Raw genomic sequence first — 26,372 nt, 5'->3', positions numbered from 1 at the left:
CTTGTAACATGGTATATTTGTATGTTTTTGTACTATGTTTTTGTATGTTTTTGTACTGAACTATGGTGTCCAGTGTGAAGAAGAAAATGAAAAGAGGCAAAATATAAACTTTTTTTCTTTTTTGTCTCATATTTTTCAGGTAGTATATTACAGCTTCACAGTTTCTGCTGATGTCCAGCTCACAATAGATTTTCCAAACAGTGTTTGACAGGTGCTTCTCCAGTAGAACAGCAGTCTTTCTTTGAGACAAGATGGAGGAATCATACAAAGACAGGACTTCTTTAGTGAAAGGGGCAAAAGATATTGCTAAAGAGGTGAAGAGGCAAGCAGTGAAAAAAATGAATAAAGCTGTTGACAAAGCTCAGGACGGCTACACACAGAGGTCATACAACCGATTCCAGGATGAGGAAGATGATGATGATGATTATGTTCAAGGAGGAAATTATGGCATAGAAGCTAATGATGATGAAGGGTCAAGTGAAGCAACCGAAGGGCATGATGAAGATGATGAAATTTATGAAGGGGAATATCAAGGAATCCCCAGTATGGGGCAGGGCAAGGATGGCATGGTGGCCTTAGGGCAGTCTATGCATGATGAATATAAGGATCGTCGTGAACTGGAAACAGAGAGGAAAGCTGATGAAGAAGAGCTAGCACAGCAGTATGAACTGATAATACAAGAATGTGGCCATGGTCGATTTCAGTGGGCACTCTTCTTTGTTTTGGGAATGGCCCTAATGGCTGATGGGGTCGAAGTTTTTGTGGTTGGATTTGTGTTACCCAGTGCTGAAACAGATATGTGTATACCCAATTCTGGATCAGGATGGCTTGGTGAGTGAAACCTTTGCTCTGTGTTTGTGCTATCAAAACTGTCACTTGCAGTATGCCTAAATATGAATTATATTAATGTTAATGCTTATATACAGATATTTTGTATTGAATATAAATCAGTATATCACATTAATAGCTAATACAGATAATAAGAAGCTTATAATTTTATTTTTTAAACAGTCGTTTTCTTCTTCAGTCAGTACATATAAATAAATCAATGAGGCAGAAGACTGCACAATAAAATTTAAGAGCAGAAGGGTGTGGTGTTTTTTTTCTTGTTTACAACAGTAGTTACCCAGATGTATTATATTAAAAACAAAACAAAACAAAAAACACAAACTGTGAATTGCTAGAGTTCTTCAAGATTTGTGCAGGTGTAATAGAGAATAGATTACACACAACTGTATGGGAGCGTTCCCAATGGTGAGGTGGTATACAATATAGGGAATGCAGGAAATCCAAGGAAAATGCTGTCTAGATTTTTTTCTCCCTTTTGTCTCGTTTTTTTCCTTTTCTCCCAATGACTGTCCTCTAGCCCTCCAAAAAGTATAAGGTTTATTTTGAATCATGGAGACAGAAGCCAGAGGGACGAATGGCTGAAGCTGCGCATAGGTTATGCATTTTGTGTCTGGCTGGTTGGTGGGGAGGGGCTGCATCTCACCCTGTTGCCTCTTCCCCTCGGGAGGCATAATGAAGAAACAAGCTGATCCAGCCTTGTGGACCTTGGTGAGAGCAACAGCAATGCAAGCCAGTCTCTACTTGTGCTTCCTGAGTATGCCTCAGTACAGCAGATAAAGCTAAGTTTTCATAGGGCAGAACACTGAAGAGACAAAGTAGAAGTGGTTACCCTAGGAAAATGGAAGGTAATACTGTAGGGGTTATGACATGGCAGCAAATAAAATATATGTATCATACAAGGGATTTGGATCTGAAAAGGCCCAGGCTATTGCAGAACAGATGATCTTCATCTAAAATTTTTAAGAACCTTTGTCTTATAGCAGGTATACTGTTCATTTCTGGTAGTTTTACAGTTCATGGTTCTTTAACAACACTGTCATTTTAACTTAAGCTTCACTTTTCTCCTCTTGGCTCACAATCAATTGTAAGGACCCTAAGATGTCAACTGTGAAAAAAAGCAGATTCGGAACTTTAAATAACACAAACTGGCAGAAACGTTCCTGGTAGGCAATTAAGCCCATGTCAGATTGGACTCCTGACATATTTGCAATTTGGCTCTATCGGTTTAAATAAAGTTGATTGTATTAGAATCATAGAATAGTTTGGGTTGGAAAGGACCTTAAAGATCATCTAAATCCATCTAATAACCCCTCTGCTGTGGGCAGGTACACCTCCCACTAGACCAGGTAGCTCAAATCCTCATCTGCTAAAGTCATTATAAATTATCCCTGGAGCCTTCTCTTCTCCAGGTTGAATAACTCCAACTCCTTCAGTCTGTCTTCCTAGGAGTTGTGCTCTACCCGCTTGACCATTTTCATGGCCCTCCTCTAGACTCATTCTAATACGTTCATGTCCTTCTTGTGCTGTGGGTCCCAGAGCTGGGTGCAGGACTCCAGGTGGGGTCTTATGAGAGCAGAGGGTGAGAATCACCTCCCTCACCCTGCTGGCCATACTTTTGATTCAGCCCAGGATACCGTCGGCTTTCTAGGCTGCAAGTGCACATTGCTGGCTCACGGTGAGCTTCTCACCCACCAGTACCCCCATGTCCTTCTCCTCAGGGCAGCTCTCAATCCATTTGATTGAGATGCTTGATTGACATTCTCCATCCAGCCGGTGCTTGGAATTACCCTAGCCCAGATGCAGGAGCTTGCACTTGGCCATGTTGAACCCCATGAGGTTTGCAGTGGCCAACCTCTCAGGCCTATCCATATCCCTCCGGATGGTATCCCTTCCGGATACCATCCTTGATATCATTGGCACATACCACAGCTTGATATCATTGGCAAACTTGCTGAGGGTGCACTCGGTTTCACTGTTCACGTCACCAACAAAGATGTTAAACAGTGCTGGTCCCAAAACAAACCCTTGAGGAACACCACTCATTACTGATTTCCACCTGGACATTGAATCATTGACTACAACTCTTTGAGTTTGACCATCCAGCAAATTTCTTACCCACTGATTGGTTCATCTTTCTTATCTATGTCTTTGCAACTTAGAGACAAGGATATCATGGGGGACAGTATCAAATGCTTTGCACAAGTCCAGGTAGATGATGTCAGTTGCTCTCCCCATATCCACCAATGCTGTAGCCCCATCGTAGAAGGCCACCAGATTTGTTAGGCATGATATGCTCTTAGTGAAGCCATGCTGGCTGTCGCCAATCACCTCCTTGTTTTCCATGTGCCTTAGCACACTTTCCAAGAGGATCTGCTCCATGATTTTGCTGGGCACAGAGGTGAGACTGACAGGCCTGTAGTTCTCCGGTCTTCCTTCTTTCCCTTTTTAAAAATGGGGGTAATGTTTATCCTCTTCCAGTCAGTGGGAAAGACTCCCCTTTCCAGTCAGTGGAAAAAATTACTCTTCATTTATATTTCTAAAACCCCCTCCATGTCAGAAGGTCATGAGTGGAAATAGGTGCTGAGTTCTCACCTGTCTGGATGCTTCAAGAAATTCCTTGCTGTTTGATAATTTCTTGTTAGAAACAAACTGTTCCAGTTATCTGTACAATGCAGTGATTGAAATTCCACTAAAAGAAATTAAATTATCTAAGTTGTTATGGCTAAAGAGGCTGCATGCAAATAATTTGTTTGGTACCGCTTGTTTACACAAACTCATAAACATTACATTTGTCATGCTTGGACCTGTGGGTTTTCAGATCTACTTTTTACAGAAAGAAGGTGCATAAGCTTGTCTATTTACATATATATATATATATATATTTTTTTTTTTTTTTTTTTTTTTTTTGAGCTCTATAAACAATTCAAAGGGTAGAGAGAAAGAAGAGAAATGAAAACAAACCAAAAAAATTATTACAGATAAATGTTACTGTGTCGGTGCAGATTATAACACAGACTACAGAACATGGTGGGAGAAACATTTTCTAAAAATTGCATTTTATTTAAACAGTTTCTGTAAGAATGGTGGGATGTCTGTGATTGAGAACGGTGAGTATTGTCCCATGAGTAGCAGGCACCTATGTGGGTTTTCCGATGTTTGTTAAGATGTGACTTAAGGGTAGAGAATTCCTCAGTCACTAAACTTCTTATGATGTTGTCTTGAAACATATTGGAATGAATTCACCAGTGCTTAAATGAAATTCAGTACAGAAGCTGTTAAATCCCTCATGTTATATATATGTATATGCAAATATTTTACTTGCTGACGAAATTAAGGAAACAACTCTGGAAGCCTTAGGTATGCAAGCAATGTCTCCTCATAACTGAAATATGGAAACTGTGATAGTTATTCCCATTTCTTATTTTTATAATAGCAGAACACTAGCCTCTGTGTTAGGATATTAACAAAGGTATAATTCTACATTTAAAGATTAAAATACAAAACTAGGAAAAAACAGGGCTAATCAGTCTTTTCTTTCCAATAGTGTATTGAAGGCATGAAAACATGGTGGTTTTAACAACACTTTCACAAAAATTATATTATTTGCCCATTGCTGATAGAAACTATAATTTGCAATCCTTCTGTACGGTTATGACTATAATACTTATAACTAATATAGATATGTAGCCCTTGCAGATAGCATAACCATAATTCCAGTGATACAAAATATTCATCAGGATGGTGAATGTTTATTGAAAGCATTTTAATATGATCATAACTAGGTCCACACAGTCATGCATTTCAATTACTTTGCTGTTGTGATTTCACATCATAATTACATCCTGACTGGGGTCTTCTAGACAGGCATATTTTTTTTCATGATTATAATTCCATAATCTAGAGGGCTTTAATGTTGTTAAAATACAAAAACCATGAGACCAGTGCTAGGAGTTATAAGGTGGAATTGGTACACATATGTAATATTTATTTTTAAGGTATTTTTCTAGACTATTAAGAAACAACCTAAAAGCACCCTAATTTGTCATTGATAAATGACTCACTGGCTCAAATTGTAAAAAATTATTTCCCATACCTCATGCCACAATGGCTTTACAGGAAACATGAGCTGATTAAAAGCATGTGGCAATATCCATAAAACCACCTTGTTGCATTTTTTTGTTTGTTTGTTTGTTTTAACTTGCAACATGGCAAATTTCCAAATTCCCTCCATATCGATCGTTGTATGAGCTTGAGATTTCGATTCGTTGATCATTGTCAGCACTTCACAGCCTGTAAGGTTACACGACGGAAGTTCTGACCAGAATCATGATTCATTTTCTTGATGTCTTTGGTTTAAATAATAACTGCCTATAACATTTTATTTATTTATTTATTTATTTATTTTTGTGGTTGTTCTTTAAATAGATGTTTCCTTAAAAAAAAGAATGTGGACTTGCTTAAACTCTTGCAAGATTATAGTGACTTGTCATTAAGTGTGAGAATATGTTTCCAGATATGTATCTTTGTGTCTTGTATATATCTTTGAGTATGTATCTTTGGCCCAGAACTGAATACAGTATTCCAGGTATGGCCTCACCAGCACTGAGTAGACACTGCTGACTCACGCTCAAATTAATGTCCACCAGGACTCACAGTCTCTTTTCTGCAAAGCCGCTTTCCAGCTGGGTGTACGGGATAGTACAGTAACAAAAACAGAAATAATCTTTATTTGTAAAATGTGTTTTTAGTCGGTTAACCATACAGACATGGTTTCCGCTATCCAAAAAACTCAAGTATCATGTTAAATCACTGGGCTGATATTTTAGGTATTTTGAATATGAATAGCAATAGACAACTTACTTTAGGATCCAAAGGATTTCCTGACAGTCTACATGTTTAGTGTCATTTATTGCCTAGATGTATTTTTTTCTCAGATATTGCCATAATGTAATAATTATATTATGAATAATATTTGCAGGAAGAAGGGCGTCGGAGGTTTTAACTCATTGTACTGAAGTAGTTTTCAGTTTAGGACAACAGGCATGTACCTAACACTTCTGCATTGATTACCAGTTTGCATATTAGGCAGCTTGAAGAAATGTTTTATACCTCCTGTATATCTACTAAAACCTACTCAGCATAATCTAACACTGTTTCAGACAGTTATTCCTCTTACATGGGAGGAAGTGCCCCCAGAGCACTCAGTAGTTGGTATGAAGTGCTTATAAGCTTTGTTAAACAATACTAAATTATTATTGAAAATTGTTTCCTCATAGTTTAAAAGAGTATTGGTCTTGCTAAATCTTTGCTACTTAGTAATACACTCTAATTTCATTGTCCGATTTTTGTTTTTGTTTGTTTGTTTGTTTGTTTCACTTCTCTTTTGGAACAACTTATATATACATATATGTATATATATTCACCAACAAATACATTCTGTAGAATTTATTAATGGCAAATACAAGTCCTACACCTCAGACAGAATGACCCAGTGACTGGTACTGACATGCTAGGTACCTCTAAAGAAAAGGGGCTTTTCCTAGCAGAAAACAAATGGGCCATGAATCAGCAGTGCCTTGCAGTGATGAAGGCTAACTGCCTTCTGGACTGCATTGGCAAGACTGTAGAAGAGGTGATAGAGGGAAATGGTTTTCCCTTCCCAACACTGACGAGACTTCACATGGGTACTGTGTCCAGCTGTGGGACAGCTTCTACCACCTGGTAGAAGAGATAAACACATTTCAAGCAAGTAGAGTAATGCACCACTAAGGTGTTTAGAGGGCTTGAGTACATTGCATAAAAGAAGCAGCTAAGGTAACTGGTCTTGCCTAGCTCAGAGAAGAGAGGTCTAAGAGGCAAACTGACTGGAGTATTCAGTTATGTAATGGAGGGAGGGCATAGAGAAGGTGGAGTCAAACTTTTCGTAGGGAAACACAGATCACAAGTTGCAACCAGGAAACTTCTGATCATATATAATAAAGAAAGTTCATGTGTGGTCAACCCCTGGGAGTAATTGCCCAGGGAAGCTGCAGGATCTACTAGAGATTTTCAAAGAGTTGTCTGTAAATGGCCCTGAGCAATGTAATCTAGATCTGGAGGTAGTCCTGATTTTGGCAGAAGTGTGGACTAGAGACCTTCAAAGGTCCCTTTCAACCTAATTTTTTTCTGATTCTAAAAAACATAACTGCCTGTAAATGCATCATTACTTACAACACTTTTATCTGTCTATAATAAAAGAGACATTGCAGTTGTTACACTTGACTAAAAAATTAAAGGGAAGGTGGTTCTGAATTCACGGGTTGTGCACAGACTTACTAGTTTATACGAAAAGTAGAGCCTAAGTTCATTTGGACAAGACCATATAGCTTGAGAAAATTATTTTCTTCCTGAGCCTGTATGGGCTTTCTCTGGTTTTGGCAGAAATCTGAAGTGTACAACTGTGAATCATAAATAAAGGCCTGCAGGAGCCGGGTCTGAAAGGACCATTTTCTAAATATTCATGCATCTACATGCCAGGCGGATTTCTCCAAAGTGTCTAGGCATCTCACTAAATCCATTGACACCCTGTAAATATCCTTAGAAAATAAATACATGTATATGTATAGATCTGGAATGGTATAGTTATTCTCAGACTGTAGTTATTCTCAGACTGTAGTTACTCTTTAAAAGGTTTGGGTAGCTTTTCTTCATGTAACTTGTTGCTGAATGAGCAAACCTGTTTTACAGATGTTTCTCTTGCTGTGGAGATTAGACTAAAATGCACTTAAACAGAAATTTACATCGAGTATTCTTTGATCTTCAGTGATTGTGGTATTCTTTTGTCTTCCCAATCTGTAGTAGCAGCTATATGCACCCTGTGTTGGTCAGATACCTGGTGACATTGTGATTTGTAATTTAGTATGGAAGCTAAAAATATTCACTTTGCTAGATGACAGTTAAGTAAGCGTTTTATCACAAGATTTTTCTTTTTTGCCAATTATAAATAAATAATTTTTAAAGCTTGAAAAAAAAAAAAGTGCATGAAAATTGAATGTATTGATCTTAGTGATCTGATATTACTCCTGTCTGTTAATTCATTAAAACTGTTTTTACCAGCCTCGTTTATTCTAGGTTATGTTACATGTGTTACTTAACTGAAATTCTGTCTTCAGGGCCAAGTCCAGAATTCAATGATCAAACATTATGGAAGTGTAATACTGATTACCTGATTTTGTGTTTTCCATTTCTTATAATTCAGACATACAGTTTTTCTGGCTGAATATGAGAGGACAAATCTTTACTGTGAGGGTGCCAGATCACTGAAGGAGGTTGCCCAGAAAGATTGTGGAGTCTCCTTCCCTGGAGATGTTCAAATCCTAGTTGGATGCCATCCTGCACAATGTGCTCTAGATGATCCTGCTCAGCAGAGAGGTTGGACCAGATGATCTCTAGAGGTCCCTTCTAACCTTGGCAATTGAGGTTGCCAGAGGTCCTTTCTGTGATTCTTGGCCATCCAGTGATTCTGTAATAATGATATATTTCAGAAAACGTCTTCTTCAAGTATTACGGTTTTCTCTTGTCTACTCAGTTCTATTCCAGTGCCAGTTTTGACAACATTATTTCTCCATGTGAAAGACAGGAAGGCTCATTGGATGTTTATTTATTAAAGAGTCTGGATTTTCCTTACATAGCAGTTAGTAAAATTCATTCCTGCTGCTTATTGTTAAATATTGTTACAGGTTAGTATATACAGGTGAGAGTTATTTTGTGTTCCTGCACAGAACACAGTAGGAGAAGGTAAGCGAGCATCTTCTGGTTATGTATCAGTATGTAGCAGGCTATTATTGATATAATACCAGATGATATAACAGACTGCTAGTGATGTAAAGGAAAACCAGGCTCTGCTACTCTATATTTTACTGTTGTGTGCAGCTACTAGATGTGCTCCTATTTAGTTGAAACTTACAGGGGAATTTGTTTAGTTTTATTATGGAGAACGTGTTAAAAATATTGTTATAATTTAAAAAATAATAATTTTTAGGCTTCAGGAATAAAGGAAGAGATTCAGTTCTATTATTATTGTTATTATTATTATTATTACTACTTACTGTGGACTCTTTGCTGTGGTATAAATTTTATTGAAGGTCACACTGGTGTCAAAATCTTAGGTATTTATAAGTAGTTCCAAAAATTGCTGCACGCGCAAGAAATGCATCTAGGTTAAGAATAGTTATTGTAACCATTGTAGACCTTTGAGCATGAGAAATCTCACTGAAATAACAGCGAGAGTCCATTGCACTTACAGTTAATAGTAGTAATAAATCTTTACAGCAATATAAATATTTGAAAATAGACCTGCAGTCATTGAAATGTGCACTAAATATTCCAAAGGAAGGCAAAAACTGGCTTGTAGGATTAATGCCTTATTTCTTCAGAAGAAGATGTGAGAAATACAAATGCCATCATGCATGTTGTTGACCTCTGGTACAGGTCAGTTCCCTTACAATGTCATTATTGAAGTACTCCTATTGCCACACTTATTCTGCTTGCTTTCCAAACACAATTGTTTGAGGGTGGAAAATTAAGAGACCCATTCTTATCTGTTATAACCAGCTATACTATTTGGACTACTGTAGATGGCGTTTCTCTATGTTTTGCTTTTCTGAGGGGAAGGCAGGCACAGTGGAAAGTATGCTGTGTGATTTTTGTCTGTTAGGTACTAGGCTAAATACGTATTACATGGAATATCACGGGCTGGTCACAAGAGAGGCGAGGGAACACAGGTTTGAAACATTAATGAAATGCAGCATATTCGGTTCTTAGAGTGGTTGCAGGCTCCTGCTATACACCAGCAATTTAAGTGGGTCACAGCTGCCCTCCTTTTCTGAGTGTAATGATCTCATCCCCAGACCACCCTGTTGAAGACCATGCTAACAGGGAGAACAGCACCATGTCAGCCATTTTTAAAGCTGCATCCAGATTTACTGAGGACTACAAACTGCTGGATAACATCAATTTACATGTGCACTCTTAGCTTTTAAGAGGTTCTCCATTTAGGAGGGGGTTAAATGCAGTATATTATTGGCTCAATAATCAGTTTCAGTTATGCAGATTCAACTTGAGCAACAAATCCAGTAAAAGCCAACTTAAAATGACTGCATTGCAGAGCTGTTGTGCAATGCATTTCAGTACAGCCAAATGCTGTTTCAACTGACTTGTCTTTTAAGAGCTCTATAAGTAAAATAATACTTTTTTTTTTTTAATTTAAATTATGAAAATAACAGTCTGCAATTCAGATATTTTATGTACTTGTGAAGATTGTATGACTAGCAATTAAAATATTTCTGTATTTAACTGATCTGTTATAAACATGCTTCAGCAACATGTGCAAATATGCCTATTTTCACATATAAATAAAGCTAAATAATTATGTGCTTTCAGTTATCTTGAAACTTTTGTCTGAACAATCGATTGTGTCTAAAATAGTTGTAAATTACTGGACTGCTTTTTTGGGGCGCTGCAGGTTATTTTCTGGCACTGCCTGTCCAATCACAGATCTGTGACGTTACCATTCATGTCACACACAGATTTATAATCATACAAAAATTTCCAAAAGAAGGACATTTTCCTCCCAAAGGAAAACCCTGAAGGCTATGGTGATTTTGCACATTTAATTTAACTGTCATCACCACTTTTTCTTCCCTCCCTCAACTGCTCTGGGTGATTATACATCATTTCTTAAATCAATGTGTCAAATACAGTCTTTTAATTAAACTGAACATTTTAAGTATGTTGGTGTTCTTTCTTCAAGGTTCCTGTTTGGTTAAATCTGCAGCATAAGTAAGTTATGACCCACAAGCTTTCATTTATTGAGATGTATAATCATTTATGTATTTGTAGCTCTGAATTTCACATCTCGTATAAAATTTTAAGCTGTGAAGTGAAGAGGACATATTTCTTCTTGCTGAGGAGCTCCTATTTTCACAAAGAAGTTGTTAATGAACTTCATTAAGATATAGAACAAATATAATCTAATGACTTAAAGGTTGGATTTTGTGCTTAGGGACATGGTTTAGTGGGTGATACTGGTGGTTGGACCAGATAGATGATCTTGGAGGTCTTTTCTAACCCTAATGATTCTATGACTCTGTCACAGCTGGCTAAATTTCTTCCAATGCATTTTATCCATGCATTTAATCATTGAAGGATTTTAGAACCTTTCCAAAATTCTTACTGGGCATTTTATGTTATATTATCAGTAGTGAAAACTATTGGAAACCACTTGTATAATGAGATGTATAAGATTTGAAGTAACTACTTATCCCAGAGCTTTAGCGTGTGTATGTGAATGTCACTGATGAAAAGTACTGGATGCAGTTAACCTTTTCATCTACTGTGGCTGAATTTTACTGCAGACATAATTCTTTCCCTGTGGGTACATCTGTTCTCACTGTCTGCACCTGTTTCCCCTGCTTGAAAGAGTAGTTGGCTTTGTTTTAAATATCTGGAATATCACTACTTTCATAGCCATTTGCAACAATAAAACTCTTCTCCTCTTTCATGCCACTAACCGTACAATGCTCACTGAATTGTTCACCAGTTCTTTTAAACTGATGACCCTTTTAACCAACATCCACTGGTCTTTGTTCCAGTTAGTGAGAAATAAATTTAAGAGTTTTAAATGGCACATTACATCGATTAAGTTGGTCTTGCCTTTTTTTTTTTTTTTTTTAACAAGAAATATTTTCTTAAGATAAATATGTGATGAAAATTAGTTTATGAGGCTGACAGATGTTTTTATCTATCCATTGTGCTGATGCATCTCCCACAGCATCTGACAACAGACATGGTCTTTATCTCTCAATCAACATTATGTGATTGAAAAAGGAAATTTCCTTGGCTAACAGTCCCACTTCTTTCTTTCCAATTTTGCATGGCATTTGTCAGACCTACTCATTTTAATGGTGCGCAAATATTTTCCTAATCTACTAGAATTCAGTGAAATTCAAGGTTAGTTTTGAAGTTGCCATGAACAAGTATTTTTAAGTAGAGATTATGAACTGATGGATGCAATCAACTTAAACAATTTTCCATTTAAACAGTATAACTCTGCTTACTGGCAATATTGTAAATACATAATTGAAAAGCCTTTTCAACATCACTGCAGGTATATTGGCATTCCACAGAGGATTATTCTGATCTATTATTAGTCATTCTGACATTGGATTAATTAATCTATTTCATTGACTACATGAGAAGGCAAAAAGTGGTTTAATCATGAGCAAAGGGAATTCCCTTTTTTGCTAATATGTTGGTTGTATTCTAGCTGAAGGAGATTTTGTCCCTTGTCAGATGCTCTGGGAGACGTTTCAGACGCTTGCTAATTTAGTAACAGTGAGTTTAAACTTAATCCAAGTTCCTGATCATTTTAAGATTAATCCAGTGTCTTTTGTTGTTTGTTTGTTTTGTTGGTTTGGATTTTTTTTGTCAAGCCCGTGTAAATCAGATATTTTGAATGAGTGAATGAGGGTTGGTGTTTTTTGGTTTGGTTTGGTTTGGTTTTTGGTTGGTTTGTTTTATTTATTTTTTGTTTGTTTTGGGTTTGTTTCTGTTTTTGTTTTTCAGCTTCTTTTTCTTCCCTCCAATGTTTTCACTTCATTGGAAAAAAAAAGGTGCTAACAGCTGCTGCATAGGTGAAGAGAAATAAAAAAGATATTTACTCCCATTTACAAGGAAAATATTTTGCATAGGGCTGGAATATAGTTGCAATAAGAAGCTTTAATGGCTGATTAGACACTGAAGAAATAACTGACAATTAGCATTAATGCTGTACAGATACTTTCACTAGGAGCGTAGTCTTACTGATCAGTTGTTAGTATCACGTATATTGATTTGTTGTGTTGAATTGATCGGTTATTAATATGGATATATATACTTTGGGCTTTTTGTTTTTAGTTCACCACTAATTATTAATTAGTGGTATTCATGGACTCCTCTCTGTTTTGAGTCAGAAGCAGGATTAGGCAAATAAGAAATTAACTTTCAGGCAATAAGACTTGTAGCCGAAATGAAGTTTTGATACAAAATAAGATAATGTAGTTGATTGTGAGGGCAATTTAAACTTTTAGTGTAATTTTTTTTTTTTTCTATGAAATTTAATTAATCAGATTGGCAGATTGTGCAGCGAATGCAATGCACCATTCAGTCATGAGAAGAATTTACAATCATTCTGATTCTCACAATTGCCATGGAATTGTGTTTCAAATTGCACAGTCACAGTAATTTCTAGTGTGGCAGTGTCAATTCAGAGCTGGGTGAAGAGAGCATTGAAGTTAGAATCTAAATTAGAGCAAAATCTGGAGGAACCTCCACTGTTGCAGTGGAAGACAACCAGGAATTAGGGGTATTAGAACAGCTTAAATAGGTGTGTTTTATCTGAGCCTTGTCTGTTAAGATTTTCTCCCTAATGCCACACGGGACTATTGGATCAAAGAAGAAGATAGCATAAAAATCATATGTTCACCTAGGAGATCTGTCAACAGCTTCATGTCATCACCAGGTTGGTAATAGCTGTCTTTTAAAAATGCTCCATATATGGGAAGAAAAATGCCACATATTGGCTGGTTTTTATAGTTGCTGTGTTGCTAAATGTAAGTGCTGATCAATTATTTCTGTTGTGAGTATCAGGAAAAGAGTGCATTGTTTTTTTAATCTATAATGCATTATTGATTTAGCTAGCCAAGTAATAGTAGCATAAAATAGCAGTGTGCTGTGTTTTGCTGCAATAACCACTACCAGTACACAGTTTGTAAATGGTCCTAGTGAAGAAAATGGATCAGCTCTGATCTGCTTTCTATTCTGAGAAATCTGTTATAGAATTAATAAAGTTATATTACCACCTCATAGTAGTTTGTATTTTTTTAAGAATCTGTCATAGGCACAATAACATCCATAAGCAGAAGTTAACAATTAATACATGTATCATAATGAAATTTGTGCAAATTTGTTTTGTACATTTGATTTACATGAGTGATATTTCTGGTATAGCACTGGAAAAGCTTTAGTAAAATCTTTCCAGCTATGAATTTTCATCTCTGTAATCCCCCCCAAGGTGAATACATGCTAGAGTAGATTCATGATTTGGAAATGTATACAAGTTGTTTTCCTGGGCAAACTGTGTGTGTGTGTGTGTGTCTGTGTGTCTGTGTATGTGTGTATGTATGTATATATGTGTGTTTGTACGTATGTATGTAATTGTCCTCACTTCTCTCTTCCTCCCAAGCAAAATTATTTTTTTCCAGTCTCAGCCTTGAACTTTGTAAGTGCACACTTGGGTGATGAGTTTGGATAGCCATACTGCAAGACCCAGCAGCATATTTTAGTTTCTATGTTTAGAATAGAAAACACAACACAACACATTACAACACATTACAGTGCAATACAGCACAATACAATAGTTCAGTTTGAAGGGGACTTCAAAAGTCATCTAGTCCATCTACCCGGCATCTTCAAAGAAAACCAAAAGTTAAAGCATATTATTGAAGCTGCAGTCCCAATGTCTCATGAACACTGACACACATGTCAGTGCCTGTCTGGGAAGCACGTTCATGTTTTACCAAAACCATTTACCAAAAACTTAAGTTTTTGATCTAAAATTTTATATCATCAAATTTTGTCTTGTATTATGTTCTTTCTGTCCTATGACTATACCTTGAGACACATTCACTTATATCCGGTTGCCTTCCATATATTTGGAGGTTCCGTAGTGTGTTCTACATCTACTTCCTTTTCTGAATTCAGTTCTCTGGCAAATTTGAACTTGATCCTTTTGGAAACCATGTTATTTTTTGTTTTGTTTTGTTTTGTTTGTTTGCTTTAATTACCATTTAATATTTTATATATTTTCACTGTTTTATGTGTGTTCTATTTGTTTTACTGTTCAAGCATTCATATTTCTCTTATTCTCTCTTTAAAGGTACAGTACTTGGGTACCTTGTGACAGTTTTCCTCTGATTATTTCAATAATCAATTTCAATCATCAGTTTATGCCTGTCACAGCATTATGTGTGCTTTGAGTTTTCTGGTTTGCTGATTTTTTATTTTTTTTTTCATAACACCTTAGAGACTGCAAACAACTGAAATTAGAACTGATTAGAACTGTACTGTTACTTTTTCTTTCAGTTTCCCACCAACACTGATTAACTGGCTGTGATCTTTCGTTTGCTTAGCTTTGCCTTCAGTCCTATTTTCCTGACTTTCATGGCTGACTTCCTCTATCAAATACTGCAGATCATCAATATTGTCTGAGAGCAGGATCATTTTGTCTGTGAACCAAATATGATCACTTGTTTTCTATTTATGTGAAGTTTCTGGTTTGGTACCAGACTGAGTGTCTTCAGATGTTTTGTAGGTATCTTTAAAAGTTGTGTAAGGAGGTAGTCTGTGCTTGATTTCTTCTTTCTATTGATGCAGTAGATGGACTATTTGTTGTATTTGTTGTACGATTGGATAGACTATGAAATACATACTACTTCTTTTTCATAGCCTATATATAAGAGCATTTCTCTGAGCTGTTTTCCTGTGTAAATACTAGGAAAACAGACTTTTAGAAGTTAATAGTTTTAAAAATTGGTTTGGATTGAAATAATGGTTCTTAGTTATCTTCTTCAAAGAAAACATTGACATTTATCTATTACTCAGAATGTTTCAGATGAGGAGATGATGTTGTCCTTTTTTATTGTTATTTTTATTTTTTTGATGTCCCTGGCATTCAGCATTTTCCTTCCTCTCAGTGAGTGTAAAATTCCTTTAATTGTCACAGAGATAAATTGTCCTTTTTTATTGACTGAGAAGGATATCTGTATTGTCTTATTAAAAAAAAAAAAAAAAAAGAAAAGAAAAAAAAAAAAGAAAGGGGAGGGGGGAAGAAAAGAGCTAAATGATCTGTCTTGTATGACTTTTCACTTAGGAAGTAATTATTACTATTAGAGAAATAATCATACAGGTCACTCAATTGCAAATCACACTCAAAATCCAAGAATCACTAAACTGTGATTGGCACTGTATAAATTTTGTATTGAAACTGAAGAGCTTCAATGTTCATTTTACATTCATCTTTATATCTTTCATAAGTTTAAACAGACAAATCCTGTTACTATGATCATTATTAAAATAATTCTAACAATTTAATGGTAAGAAAGAACTGACTGTTGCAGACACATAGTAAAAAGAATAACAAAAATATTCAAAACGAAATTGTAATTGAGCATCTTCACTACACGCTATAAAACTGCAGATTGAAGTCTGTCTGCAGGTGTCTGGAGAGGAAATGCAGAAGGAGTGGATTAGTCTGCAGAGCAGTAACAAACCAAGAGCCTGATATCACAGAATCACAGCATGGTTCAGATTGGAAAGGACCTCTGAAAATCATCTAGTCCAACCCCACTGCCAAGCAAGGTCACCTACAGCACATTGCACAGGATGACATCCAGTCATGTTTTGGATATCTCCAGAGAAGGAGACTACAACCTCTCTGGGCAACCTGTTCCAGTGATCTGTCACCCTCACAGTAAAGAAGTGCCCTCTCATTATGTTCTGGCATATGGAGATTTTCATATATTGCATACTGTTAGGTTAAAAAAAAAAATCGTCTAGCATCTGAAGTTAGGACACAAACTAGCTTTTGGATAAAGGAAATCATGTCTGTAGAAGTTCTGAACTTGCAAAGGCTTGTGCAAATTTTTCATTTTATTTAATGTGGTCTGCTAGCTCATTTGTTTTAAAGAAGTGCCTATCATCTTCTCCAAATGGCCAAACAGTTAATGTTTTGCTACTTTAATCATTTAGATCTAAACCTTATAAAAGTACCAGTCCATATACATATACCTTGCTATTCCACTACTTCAGGCATTGCTCAGATAAAAGAAGAATTTATTGTTATTGTTATGTCGGATCTTCCTTAGGCTGACATTTATAATATTTTCCAAAGCATAAAAAAAAATCCTTTAATCTTATTTTTGCAGTTATTTTTTACTACTTTTTCTAGTTCCATGAAATGTGTTCCTCACTCAGACAAATGACTTAAACAACAAAATAAAAAAACAAGCAAACAAAACAAACAACAACAACAAAAAAACACCTTCTTCAGACTAGTTAGATATCTACTTGTCCTGGTTTCAGTTAGAACAGAGTTAATTTTCTTCCTAGTAGCTGATAGAATGCTATGTTTTGGCTTAGGATGAGAAGAGTGCTGATAACACCCTGATGTTTTAATTGTTGCAGAGCAGTGCTTATACTAAGCCAAGGATGTCTCAGCTTCTTGCTGTGTCCTGCCAATGGGCAGGCTGGGGGTGCAGCAAGAGCTGGGAGGGGACAGACCCAGGACAGGTAATCCAAACTAGCCAAAGGGGTATTCCATACCATCTGACGTCATGCTAAACAATATATAGGGGTGGCTAGCCAGGGGAGGGGGGCCAGACTGCTCGGGGTTAGGCTGGGCATCGGTCAGCAGGTGGTGAGCAATTGCATTGTGCATCACTTGTTTGTACACATTATTATTAGTAGTACTATTATCATCATTGTTATTATTATTGTTATTGTTATTATTTTTTTTCCTGTCTTATTAAATTGTCTTTATCTCAACTCACAGGCTTCACTTTCCGTTTCTCTTCCCCATCCCAGAGAGGGAGGGGGGAGGGTGAGCGAACGGCTGTGTGGTGTTTAGCTGCCGGCCGAGTTAAACTACGACACTACTTTACCACAGGTGTGTTAATGCAAAAGATGAACACCATTGAGTCCCATAGCTTGAGTCTTTCTGTTGCAAGGAAGTCTTACTTTACTTTTATTGGTTTCCTTTTCCCAAATGAAGCATATGTACAGACTCCTTTTTTTCAGGACAGTTTGCCTACCATTCAAATACTAGAATATGAACTACAACAGGTCGTTCCAGGTAATAATGTTGTGACAATACAAGGAGTAAAATACTGTTTAACAGCTGAATCTTGGTGACTGGCCATGCTTGGATTCCAGGCCCATTGCTTTAAATTCACGATAGCTGGAGGCTGGACACTGAGGGATTTGTGGGTTGGCTGCTTTGTTAGTTTTAACTGTTGACAGAAACTTGTTGACAGAAAGATGCTTTGTGCACAACCTTTTATGAAAATTCTAGCCACCTCGTAGCCAAAATTTGTACAAGGTGTCAACCAATTCCACTCTCAAGTCCTGTCAGCTGTCATAAGCAAAATGAATAATCATACTAAGTAATTTCTTTTAATAGATGATTTTGCCCTTTCTAACATTGTCCTTTCTAACAACCAGTGTCCTAGAATAAAAATTGAAGTACTTTTAGAAAAGTTTATGCTTGGGCAGTTAGCTGTTATGTTGAAAGACAGCTCCTCATCTGAAGAGGAAACACTTGTGCATTGTGTACATTTGTACAATGGAAAAAATCATTGAAGTATGTAGAAGCTATATTGTGGAAGGAAGATACAGGATTTTACAACTTGGTAAAAGAACAATAGAGGAGAATATACAGTTTAGAATGGGATAAGTTTCTTTTCAGCCAAATAGCTGAATGATGAGATGATGGAGTTTCCTGAGATTACTCATTGCTCATGGGGGAAATCAAAGACACCTGTTACAGATAGCATGTGTCTCTGTATTTTAAATTAAACTTTTTTTTTTTTTTTTTTGAATGTTTCTGTGATCACACTGGATCTGAAAATATTGTGTGTGCCTTGTGATGTGTGAGCTAATTTCTTTAGACACACCTTTATTTTAGTATGCTTTATTTAAAAGAAAAATAAAAGCAGCTAGTTTTGTAATCAGTAGTAGTTGCTGAAAAAGGGATGAGCACCCTCAAGCTGACATGTCACATTAATATCTATGTTTGTGTATGTATACCCATACAATTACTGTTTTAATCACCAGTGATAAAGGTAATGAGAAAGGAACAAGGTGTGCCAACAAGAGGCTATTTAATTTTTATGTATTTAGAATTGCTATTTTTGAAATGTGCAAAATACAATATGTGATTTATGAAAGGCAAACTAATTAATTAACTTATTAATAACATTTTCCTTATGGGATTTATGTTCTAATTAGTGGCATGGCATGATAAAAGCTACAAAGTTTGGTAAGGAGAGGATGATGAAAGGTAGATGAAGGGACTTTGATATCACGGGTTACTTGCATTTTTTGAGTGGCTATTCATTATTTCAACTGTTTACAGTTCTCCTTTTCCATTTGTCATTTTTATGGCTTATTGTGAATATTGCTGGGGAAAAAAAATGGTCTTAAGGAATGACTTGAATGTTGAGAGTAGGGGAAGTATATTTATAGGCATTGAATAGAGGTAAGTTCTGTATAAAGAGAGACAGAAGAGAGGAAATGGAGGAAAGATGGGAAAATACACTGAAACAGGTACATTTAGTACCTTCTACATTTACTACCTTCTACATTTAGTAGCTGCAGAAGGTTCAAGATGGAAAGAGGTTATACATCCTTAGTGAGAAAGAGGAACTGTGGAGGGTCTGCAAGACAATTAGGAGAAAAATTCAAAGTTAATATTATGGGAAAGTATGAGCTTATGGTAGAGAAGGTTCAGGTTCATTATTTGGAAAACATTCTTCATCAAGAGGGTGGTCTGGCACTGGAACAGGCTCCCCAGGGCAGTGGTCACAGCACTGAGCCTGTCAGAGTTCCAAGAGTGTCTGGACAATGCTCTCAGAGAAAAGGTTTGATTTTTGGGTGGTCCTGTATGAAGCCAGTAGTTGTACTTGATGATCCTTGTGAGTCCCTTACAAATCAGAATATTCTTTGGTTCTGTGGTTCTATGTTTGATAGGAAACAAATATTATTTATTAACTGCTATATTTTGAATGTTATTCAGGAGAATTATGTAGGTATAAGAGAAGCCAAAGCACAGTACAATGACCAGAAGACTTTTAATCACAAAGAAAGGTTAATATTTTTAAACCCTCAAGACTTGGAAACTTTTTTAATTGCTCAGAGTATTTTCATATTTCTATACATCATGAGGAATGTAGGTACTTGGTAAATTAAGGTTCTGTGCATAAAATATTTCAGATATATCAATGTATAGAAATATCAATACATTTCTTTGGTCATTGGTGAGTATTTCTAAAATTAGATTGTTGACTGGGGGAGCCCAATGGCTTTTATGTATGTCATGTTCATTTTAAGAGTTTGTATCAGCCATTTCATTTGTCTTTCTGAAATTGATCTGCTGTCACTGCAGCTATTGAACTATTTCTGCTGTCACTGCAGCTATTGAACTATTTCTGCTAAGTTCTTTCAACTAATATAGACAAGTGCCAGATCTGCTGGGTATAATTTCAAAACTGCTTGTGAGTACTGGCCTACCTGAAGTGTGGTATGGTGGTCCTGCCCACAGGAGAAATTTACAGCAGTTGAGTGGTTATGTCAAAAATGACTAAGCTTTGTATCTTTAGGACTGGAAAATGTACAAAATGCATGTACTGTCAGTAATAACCCAAGTACTGTATTTAAAATTTATAATCAGAATAAAGCAACTATCTGATAAAGGTCTGCTGCAAAGGTCTGCATTAAATTAAAGAGAATGTTGTAGTGTCTGTGTCCTTCAGGCACTGAACTGTAAGATGAAAGACAACAAAAACGTTGTAGGACTTCTGCAAATTCTAAATTTACCCACATTCTCATCCATATGAGAATGGAGTTTCTAAAGGAGCTTTTAGGTCTTGCTTAGATAAAGAGATGCTCCTATGATGAGAAACAATGAATCTGTCATCTAGTCCTTAGAAAATCATGGAAAAGACAGTCTAGAAATATCCTGTTCTGATTCTGTATTAACTAAGAAAGTAGCTAAAGAAAAAAATTATTTTCTGGTATTGGTTTCAACTGATGGCTATTGGAATAGTTGTTTTCCACTACCTCAAATTGCCCACATTGATGAGTGACAGATATTCATATATTCAGATATTAGTCCAGCCAACTGAAGCATGTGGAATTCATTATTTGAATGAGAGACTTTCATAGGCGTTTTGTTTGTTTGTTTGTTTGTTGTTTGTTTGTTTTTTTGTTTTGTTTTAATAAAGAAGTTGACATAAGAACAGACCTATGAAAATAATCTGCTCTGGCTATTGCTTCTGTATATGAAGTTTATACATACATACATAAATGTATGTGGGATTACATTTTACATGGTGGAAGTACTGCTCTCTCATTTCAGAAGATATCTGAATCATGCAGAGAATGAAAAAATACAAATGATAGAAATTTGGCTTTTGCTTTTAAGTATTTTTTTTCTGTTAATTTTGAGATACACTGTAGATGTTTCATGCTCATTCATATTTCTAAATTACTATGCCTACCTGCTTCTCAGAAGAGGAGAATATTCCATATGGTTTTTGACTAGATAGTCTGCACATACCTTTTACAGATCACGTGTAAAAGAGTTTTCTCCACATGATTGTACAAAACTTTCTCAGTAACTGACAGTTCAAAATGTAAAATTAATACTCAGAGACAACATCAGAGACAACCATCAGTCAGGTTACTGTGTAGGGACCTTGAATTTACAAGAAACTAATGGATATGGATCATCTTTTTACTATTGTTTTCTGTGTAATAATTGAAATATAAATACCATCATTTTTTATTACAAAAATCCTAAAACATAAGAAAGCCTTCAGGGAGTGTAGTCCAACATTTGTATATCACTGAAATATCACTGAAATATCCAATGTGAAACTACACACAGGAATTCAGTTGTGATAAATGTGCTAAAATGAATGATAAATATGATAAATAAATGATAAATGAAATAGTATACTTGCCTAGCTGAAGTATAACTCTGCTAATATATATTTATTTTAATGTGTGTTGTATCAAGTGTTTTAACATGGTGTCTCATAAGGAAACAGCACAGTGGAAACTATTTGTACAGAACCTTAGAGAGTACAGGGGGACATTTTGTGATGCATGAGACAGGTGTTAGTACTTCAGACATTGATATGTGGAATTACAAGCAAGGAAATAGTGATGAATGACCTCTTTGTTCAGTTAACAAAGGCCAGGCATTTTATTTATTTTTCTCAGTTTTACTTACCTTCTGCAAGGCAGAGGTGAGTCTTCTTGAGACCATAAACAGAGCAGCTGGGGAATTTGTCAGTTCTTATGGCTGATAGAAAAGGGTCACAGGACAAGGGCTCACTCATATTTTAGCTGCTTCCAACTGCCTTATATTTAAATTCTTCTTAGTAGTAGTAGACTTACAAGACTTACCATTAATTAAATTAAAACTCATCTGGGAAGCTCAGAAAGCAAGTGGGTAGAAGAAGAAACAGGAAGTGTGTGAAACAAAATATAAATCTGGTTGGACCTGCCCAAAGCTTGGGAACAAGCTTCTGACAGTCTGCTCAGTATGTTGTGTTTCCTCATGCATTGTCCCATGGAAGAGTTGTCCCTGGAAAAGAAATAATGTATAACATGCTAAGAAATCAATGGTTAAGTTGTTAATTATTCCAGATTAACTTTCCATTGGAAAGTATTTCACTTTTAAAACATTAACTTTAGAAAAATCACCTCAAAATAATATGTCCTCATCTCATTCTAATGTATGATGTATTCTGATGTATGATTAATGTAAAGCTAAACTGTCATGTCTGTGTTCAAAATTCTTTGTAAATAAAACTATTTTTAGTGTTGGATTTGTTGTTGTTTATTTACTTATTTTGTATATGGGACAACACTATTTAAAATAAAACTATACAGTGAAGCAGAAACAGGAGGAAGAAAAAAGACAAAGCTGGACACCTTCAGTTCTGTAGATCTCAAATGGAAATTGTCCATTGTTTCATAATCAGTTTCTTTTAGACTTAGCACATCTTACTGCCGGTGATTAATCCCCTACAGGATTGCTTATATTCTTGTAATGTTCAGACTATTTCTCTCTGTAAGGAAAGTTTTAATTTTTGGAGTATTTAACCTGAATGTAGTCCTGTTGCTGGGGAAATTATAACATTTTTTCTCTTATTCAGTCTTATTTGCTTGTATTTTAATTGTTTTAGCTAGAGGCATCTCATTTAATAGTTATATTAAGCTTCAGTGTTTCTGCTAGCAGATGACACAGAAACAATAGGAAATCTTTCTCCCTAGGTACTTTTGCAAAGCTATGCATACAAATTCTACTCATTGAAAAAAGATAAATTAATCTGTATATTACTTATTTTGGAAAGAGAGACGATGGCTGAAACCAAATCATTCAAATACATACAACTATTTTCGGTGTGTTCAATTGTGGTCAGTCTTGTAGCTCACAAAACAACATCTTTTTTTTCTTTTCTTTCTTTCCTTTTTTTTTTTTTCTTTTTTTTTTTTTTTTCTTTTGTGTATATTACAGGTAGCATAGTGTACCTTGGGATGATGGTGGGGGCATTCTTCTGGGGAGGCTTGGCAGACAAGGTGGGAAGGAGACAGTCACTCCTGATATGCATGTCTGTCAATGGATTCTTTGCCTTCCTTTCATCATTTGTCCAGGGGTATGGCTTCTTCCTCTTCTGTCGATTGTTTTCTGGATTTGGGTAAGCTCCTCTGGTTTTGTTAATTTCTACAATTGTGTGTGTTAATAAAAGTCTTCTATTTGCAAAAGTTCATTATTTAATGCAGGAATATAGCCTGTGTCAGGGGTGAGGGAATTAATCAATGCAGCTACTAAAATTGTAAACAAAAACTAGGAGGAGAAGAAGAATGATCTTAGGAGAAAGATGCAGACTGAAAAGTGTGAAATTGAGATCTGTTCTCATTCTGCAACAGACTTGCTTTGGGAATTTGCTTAACTTGCTTAACTGTTTTATATCTCAGCTTCTTTATGTATTGTCTGTTCATTAAGCAGTATAATACTCCCCTCATAAGTGTAAGATTTCACTAATATTTATAAATTTTCTAGTGCCTTTGTGTGTCAAATATTTATAGCACCACTGTAGTCAAGACTGTCAAATTTAAAATTGGGCCTTATATCTTGCCAAATGTTATTGCTCTTTCCATAAGGAGAAGGTTTGTGGCCCTGTATTTGCTTTACTTTTCTTTTAATTTAAATAACTTCTTACTTGGTGAAAATGTTTAAGATATTGGTCATGGTTCATTAAGTTTATCATTTTAAACTTAAGCTGAGATTGAGATGCCCAAGCTAATTAACATGACATACCTTAATTGTACCTTTATTGCACTCTTGGATAATGAAGAGTTTTTTCTGGAGTAGTTTAGCATTTCTGGTATTTACATGATTCAGATCAAAAACTCTCATTTATGATTCCATTGCTGACCACTTTCATTCTTTAGAATGCTCAAAGTGAAACAGCTAGTAAGAGCACAGAACACTGTATAGTAAAACCGTGCATATGAAGTCCATTTTTTGTATGGTTTGTTGGCTCTGGTTTATGTGACCATAGTACAAAAACACCGTTGTATGGTGTTTACAGTTTCAAAAACCACAAATGGTCTGAAGCAGGGTAGATCTAGACAATGACACCAAAATACAATTGCTATAGCACTAAGTACTGTTAAACTGATTCAAGAAGGAGTCTAAAAGGGGGAGAGGATTGAGGGAAGGGATGTGGGGTGTCCTCTTGCCCGGAGAGTCTAACACCAAACTTTTAGATACGACTCTTTTTAGAGTCATGAGGATTCTACTTCTTTTAAAAGAATAATAATAATCCCATCCAGCTTCCCTACATGTTTTTCCTTTTATAGGTCACTATCACTTCTAGGTTTTATGTTATGACTACCCAAAGTTCTGCATTTTCATCAAAACCCTGACGCTTTTTACAAAGCTGTTTTCACTACAGTAAGATGTTCCTTGTTCCTATATCTCTATAGCTGATTAAAGGATCTTTGTTCTGAAAAAACAACCTTTGACCTTGTTGAATGACACTTTCTCTCTTTCACGATCCTTTCAACATCCAGAAGATTGTTGTATTCCTGCTTAGTCTGCCTAGTTCATGAAGTCAGCACTTGACCTTTGTTGGACAACTTCTGATAATTAAAAGTCAATTAAATATTAAGAGCTATTCATGAGATATGAAATCATGAGATGTAAGGTGAAGGGATTTTAAACTGCTCTTCTATCTTCTAGAAAATACAAAAATATATATAAATATATGAATAAGCATGAACAATAAAATCAGTATCTGATAGAATAATTTATTTATAGAAAATAATATAAAACAGATTATCCTCAGATTCTCTTGTAGACAAAACATATTTACAGAGGTAAACTGATCAGGAAAAACAATCAAACAATAGCAACAGCAGCAAACAGTCCACCTTCTGATCATGTTTTTGCATCTGAAAAACTTGAAACTATTAGAAGTTTTGCATCTCCCCCCTCCGCACAAGAATAAGAATTATTTGGAATAAGAACAGTGTAAATAATATTAAGATACTGCTTGGTACAAGGTGTTGAGGGATATGAAAGTCTCAACGGTAAACTTAAGCTGGTGAAAAGACTAAAGAAATGTTGGGTAGTCTGCAAAATCATTTCTGTTTGTGGAAAAAATATCATAACTGTGATTCCTCCATTGATCAATCCAAAATCTAAAATCAAAAGGAAATTGAATCCCAAAGTCAGATAAAGGTCTAGCAGAGCTTTTGACATGGTTTCCTACAATGTAGAAACAGCTAGACAGGAAACTGTGAGCTGTATTCATCATTAGTCAGTGGGGAGAAGGGGAGGAAAGGGGGAAATGTGCTAAAATTATCATCAAAAAGCACCTTGTTAGATCTATCTTTGAAACTGTCAAAGTAAATTTTCTCTAATACCAGATTATGACTCATAATATCACTACTACATGGAACGGAAAGGGAGCTGTTGCCTATTCAACACTGGCACAGTGAAATACTAATCTCAACTAGAGAGTTTTATCTAATGTCTATTACAGAAAGTTTATTTTTTGGGGCACGGGGGAAGGGGAGAGGGGGTACTTTTAGATAATTTTAGATAGAGTTTTCCATGTACAACAACTTAGTTTAGAATAACATGCTTAAAAGTACTCTATACATTTGTATTAGCCCAGCAAATTTCATTTAGGTTGCCTTGAAATAAACAGAGAGATGATACATTTTCCCAAACTGCATCATATTGGACTTGATGATCCTTAAGGGTCCCTTCCAACTCAGGATATTCTATATTTATCTAGCCCAAATGCTGCTTCTAAAAGTAATCAAAGTTTTCATGTTGTATAAAGGTAACTGAAATAAATATATATCCTGAGGCCAACTAAAGTTTAAAAATTATTCAACCAACACTGAAATTATTCTATTTCATGAGGGAACTATGAAAGGTTAAACAAACATGTCATAATTTACAAACCAAGCATTATATCCAGAATATAGAGATTTCTTTTAATTTGCTATAAAGACTAGTTTGACCAAATGTCTTCTTAAGATCCACAGAAATATTAGTAAACTTGGCTTAGATGTGGTGAATTTATATAACCGAAAACCAATAAAAAGCCTGTCATACCCTGTGAATAAGAGTCTTTCTC

General features: G+C 35.7%; 1 protein-coding gene across 1 annotated transcript in view; it reads left to right on the top strand.

Moving 5' to 3' along the window:
• Positions 1-251: 251 nt before the first annotated feature.
• The window catches only part of SV2C (synaptic vesicle glycoprotein 2C), a gene marked incomplete at both ends in the record, with an annotated part of 80,931 nt that continues 54,810 nt past the window's right edge, over positions 252-26,372 (top strand). Inside the window, 2 exons of the mRNA XM_084305014.1 lie at positions 252-835; positions 23,235-23,411. Of these exons, the coding sequence (XP_084161140.1) occupies positions 252-835; positions 23,235-23,411 (761 nt within the window). The remainder of the gene's footprint in view (positions 836-23,234; positions 23,412-26,372) is intronic.

This window comes from Netta rufina, assembly GCF_964035555.1.
Source record: "Netta rufina genome assembly, chromosome: Z".
Lineage (NCBI taxonomy): Eukaryota > Metazoa > Chordata > Aves > Anseriformes > Anatidae > Netta > Netta rufina.
The sequence above is the reverse complement of the archived record's forward strand: the minus strand, read 5'-3'. Positions and strand labels throughout refer to the sequence as shown.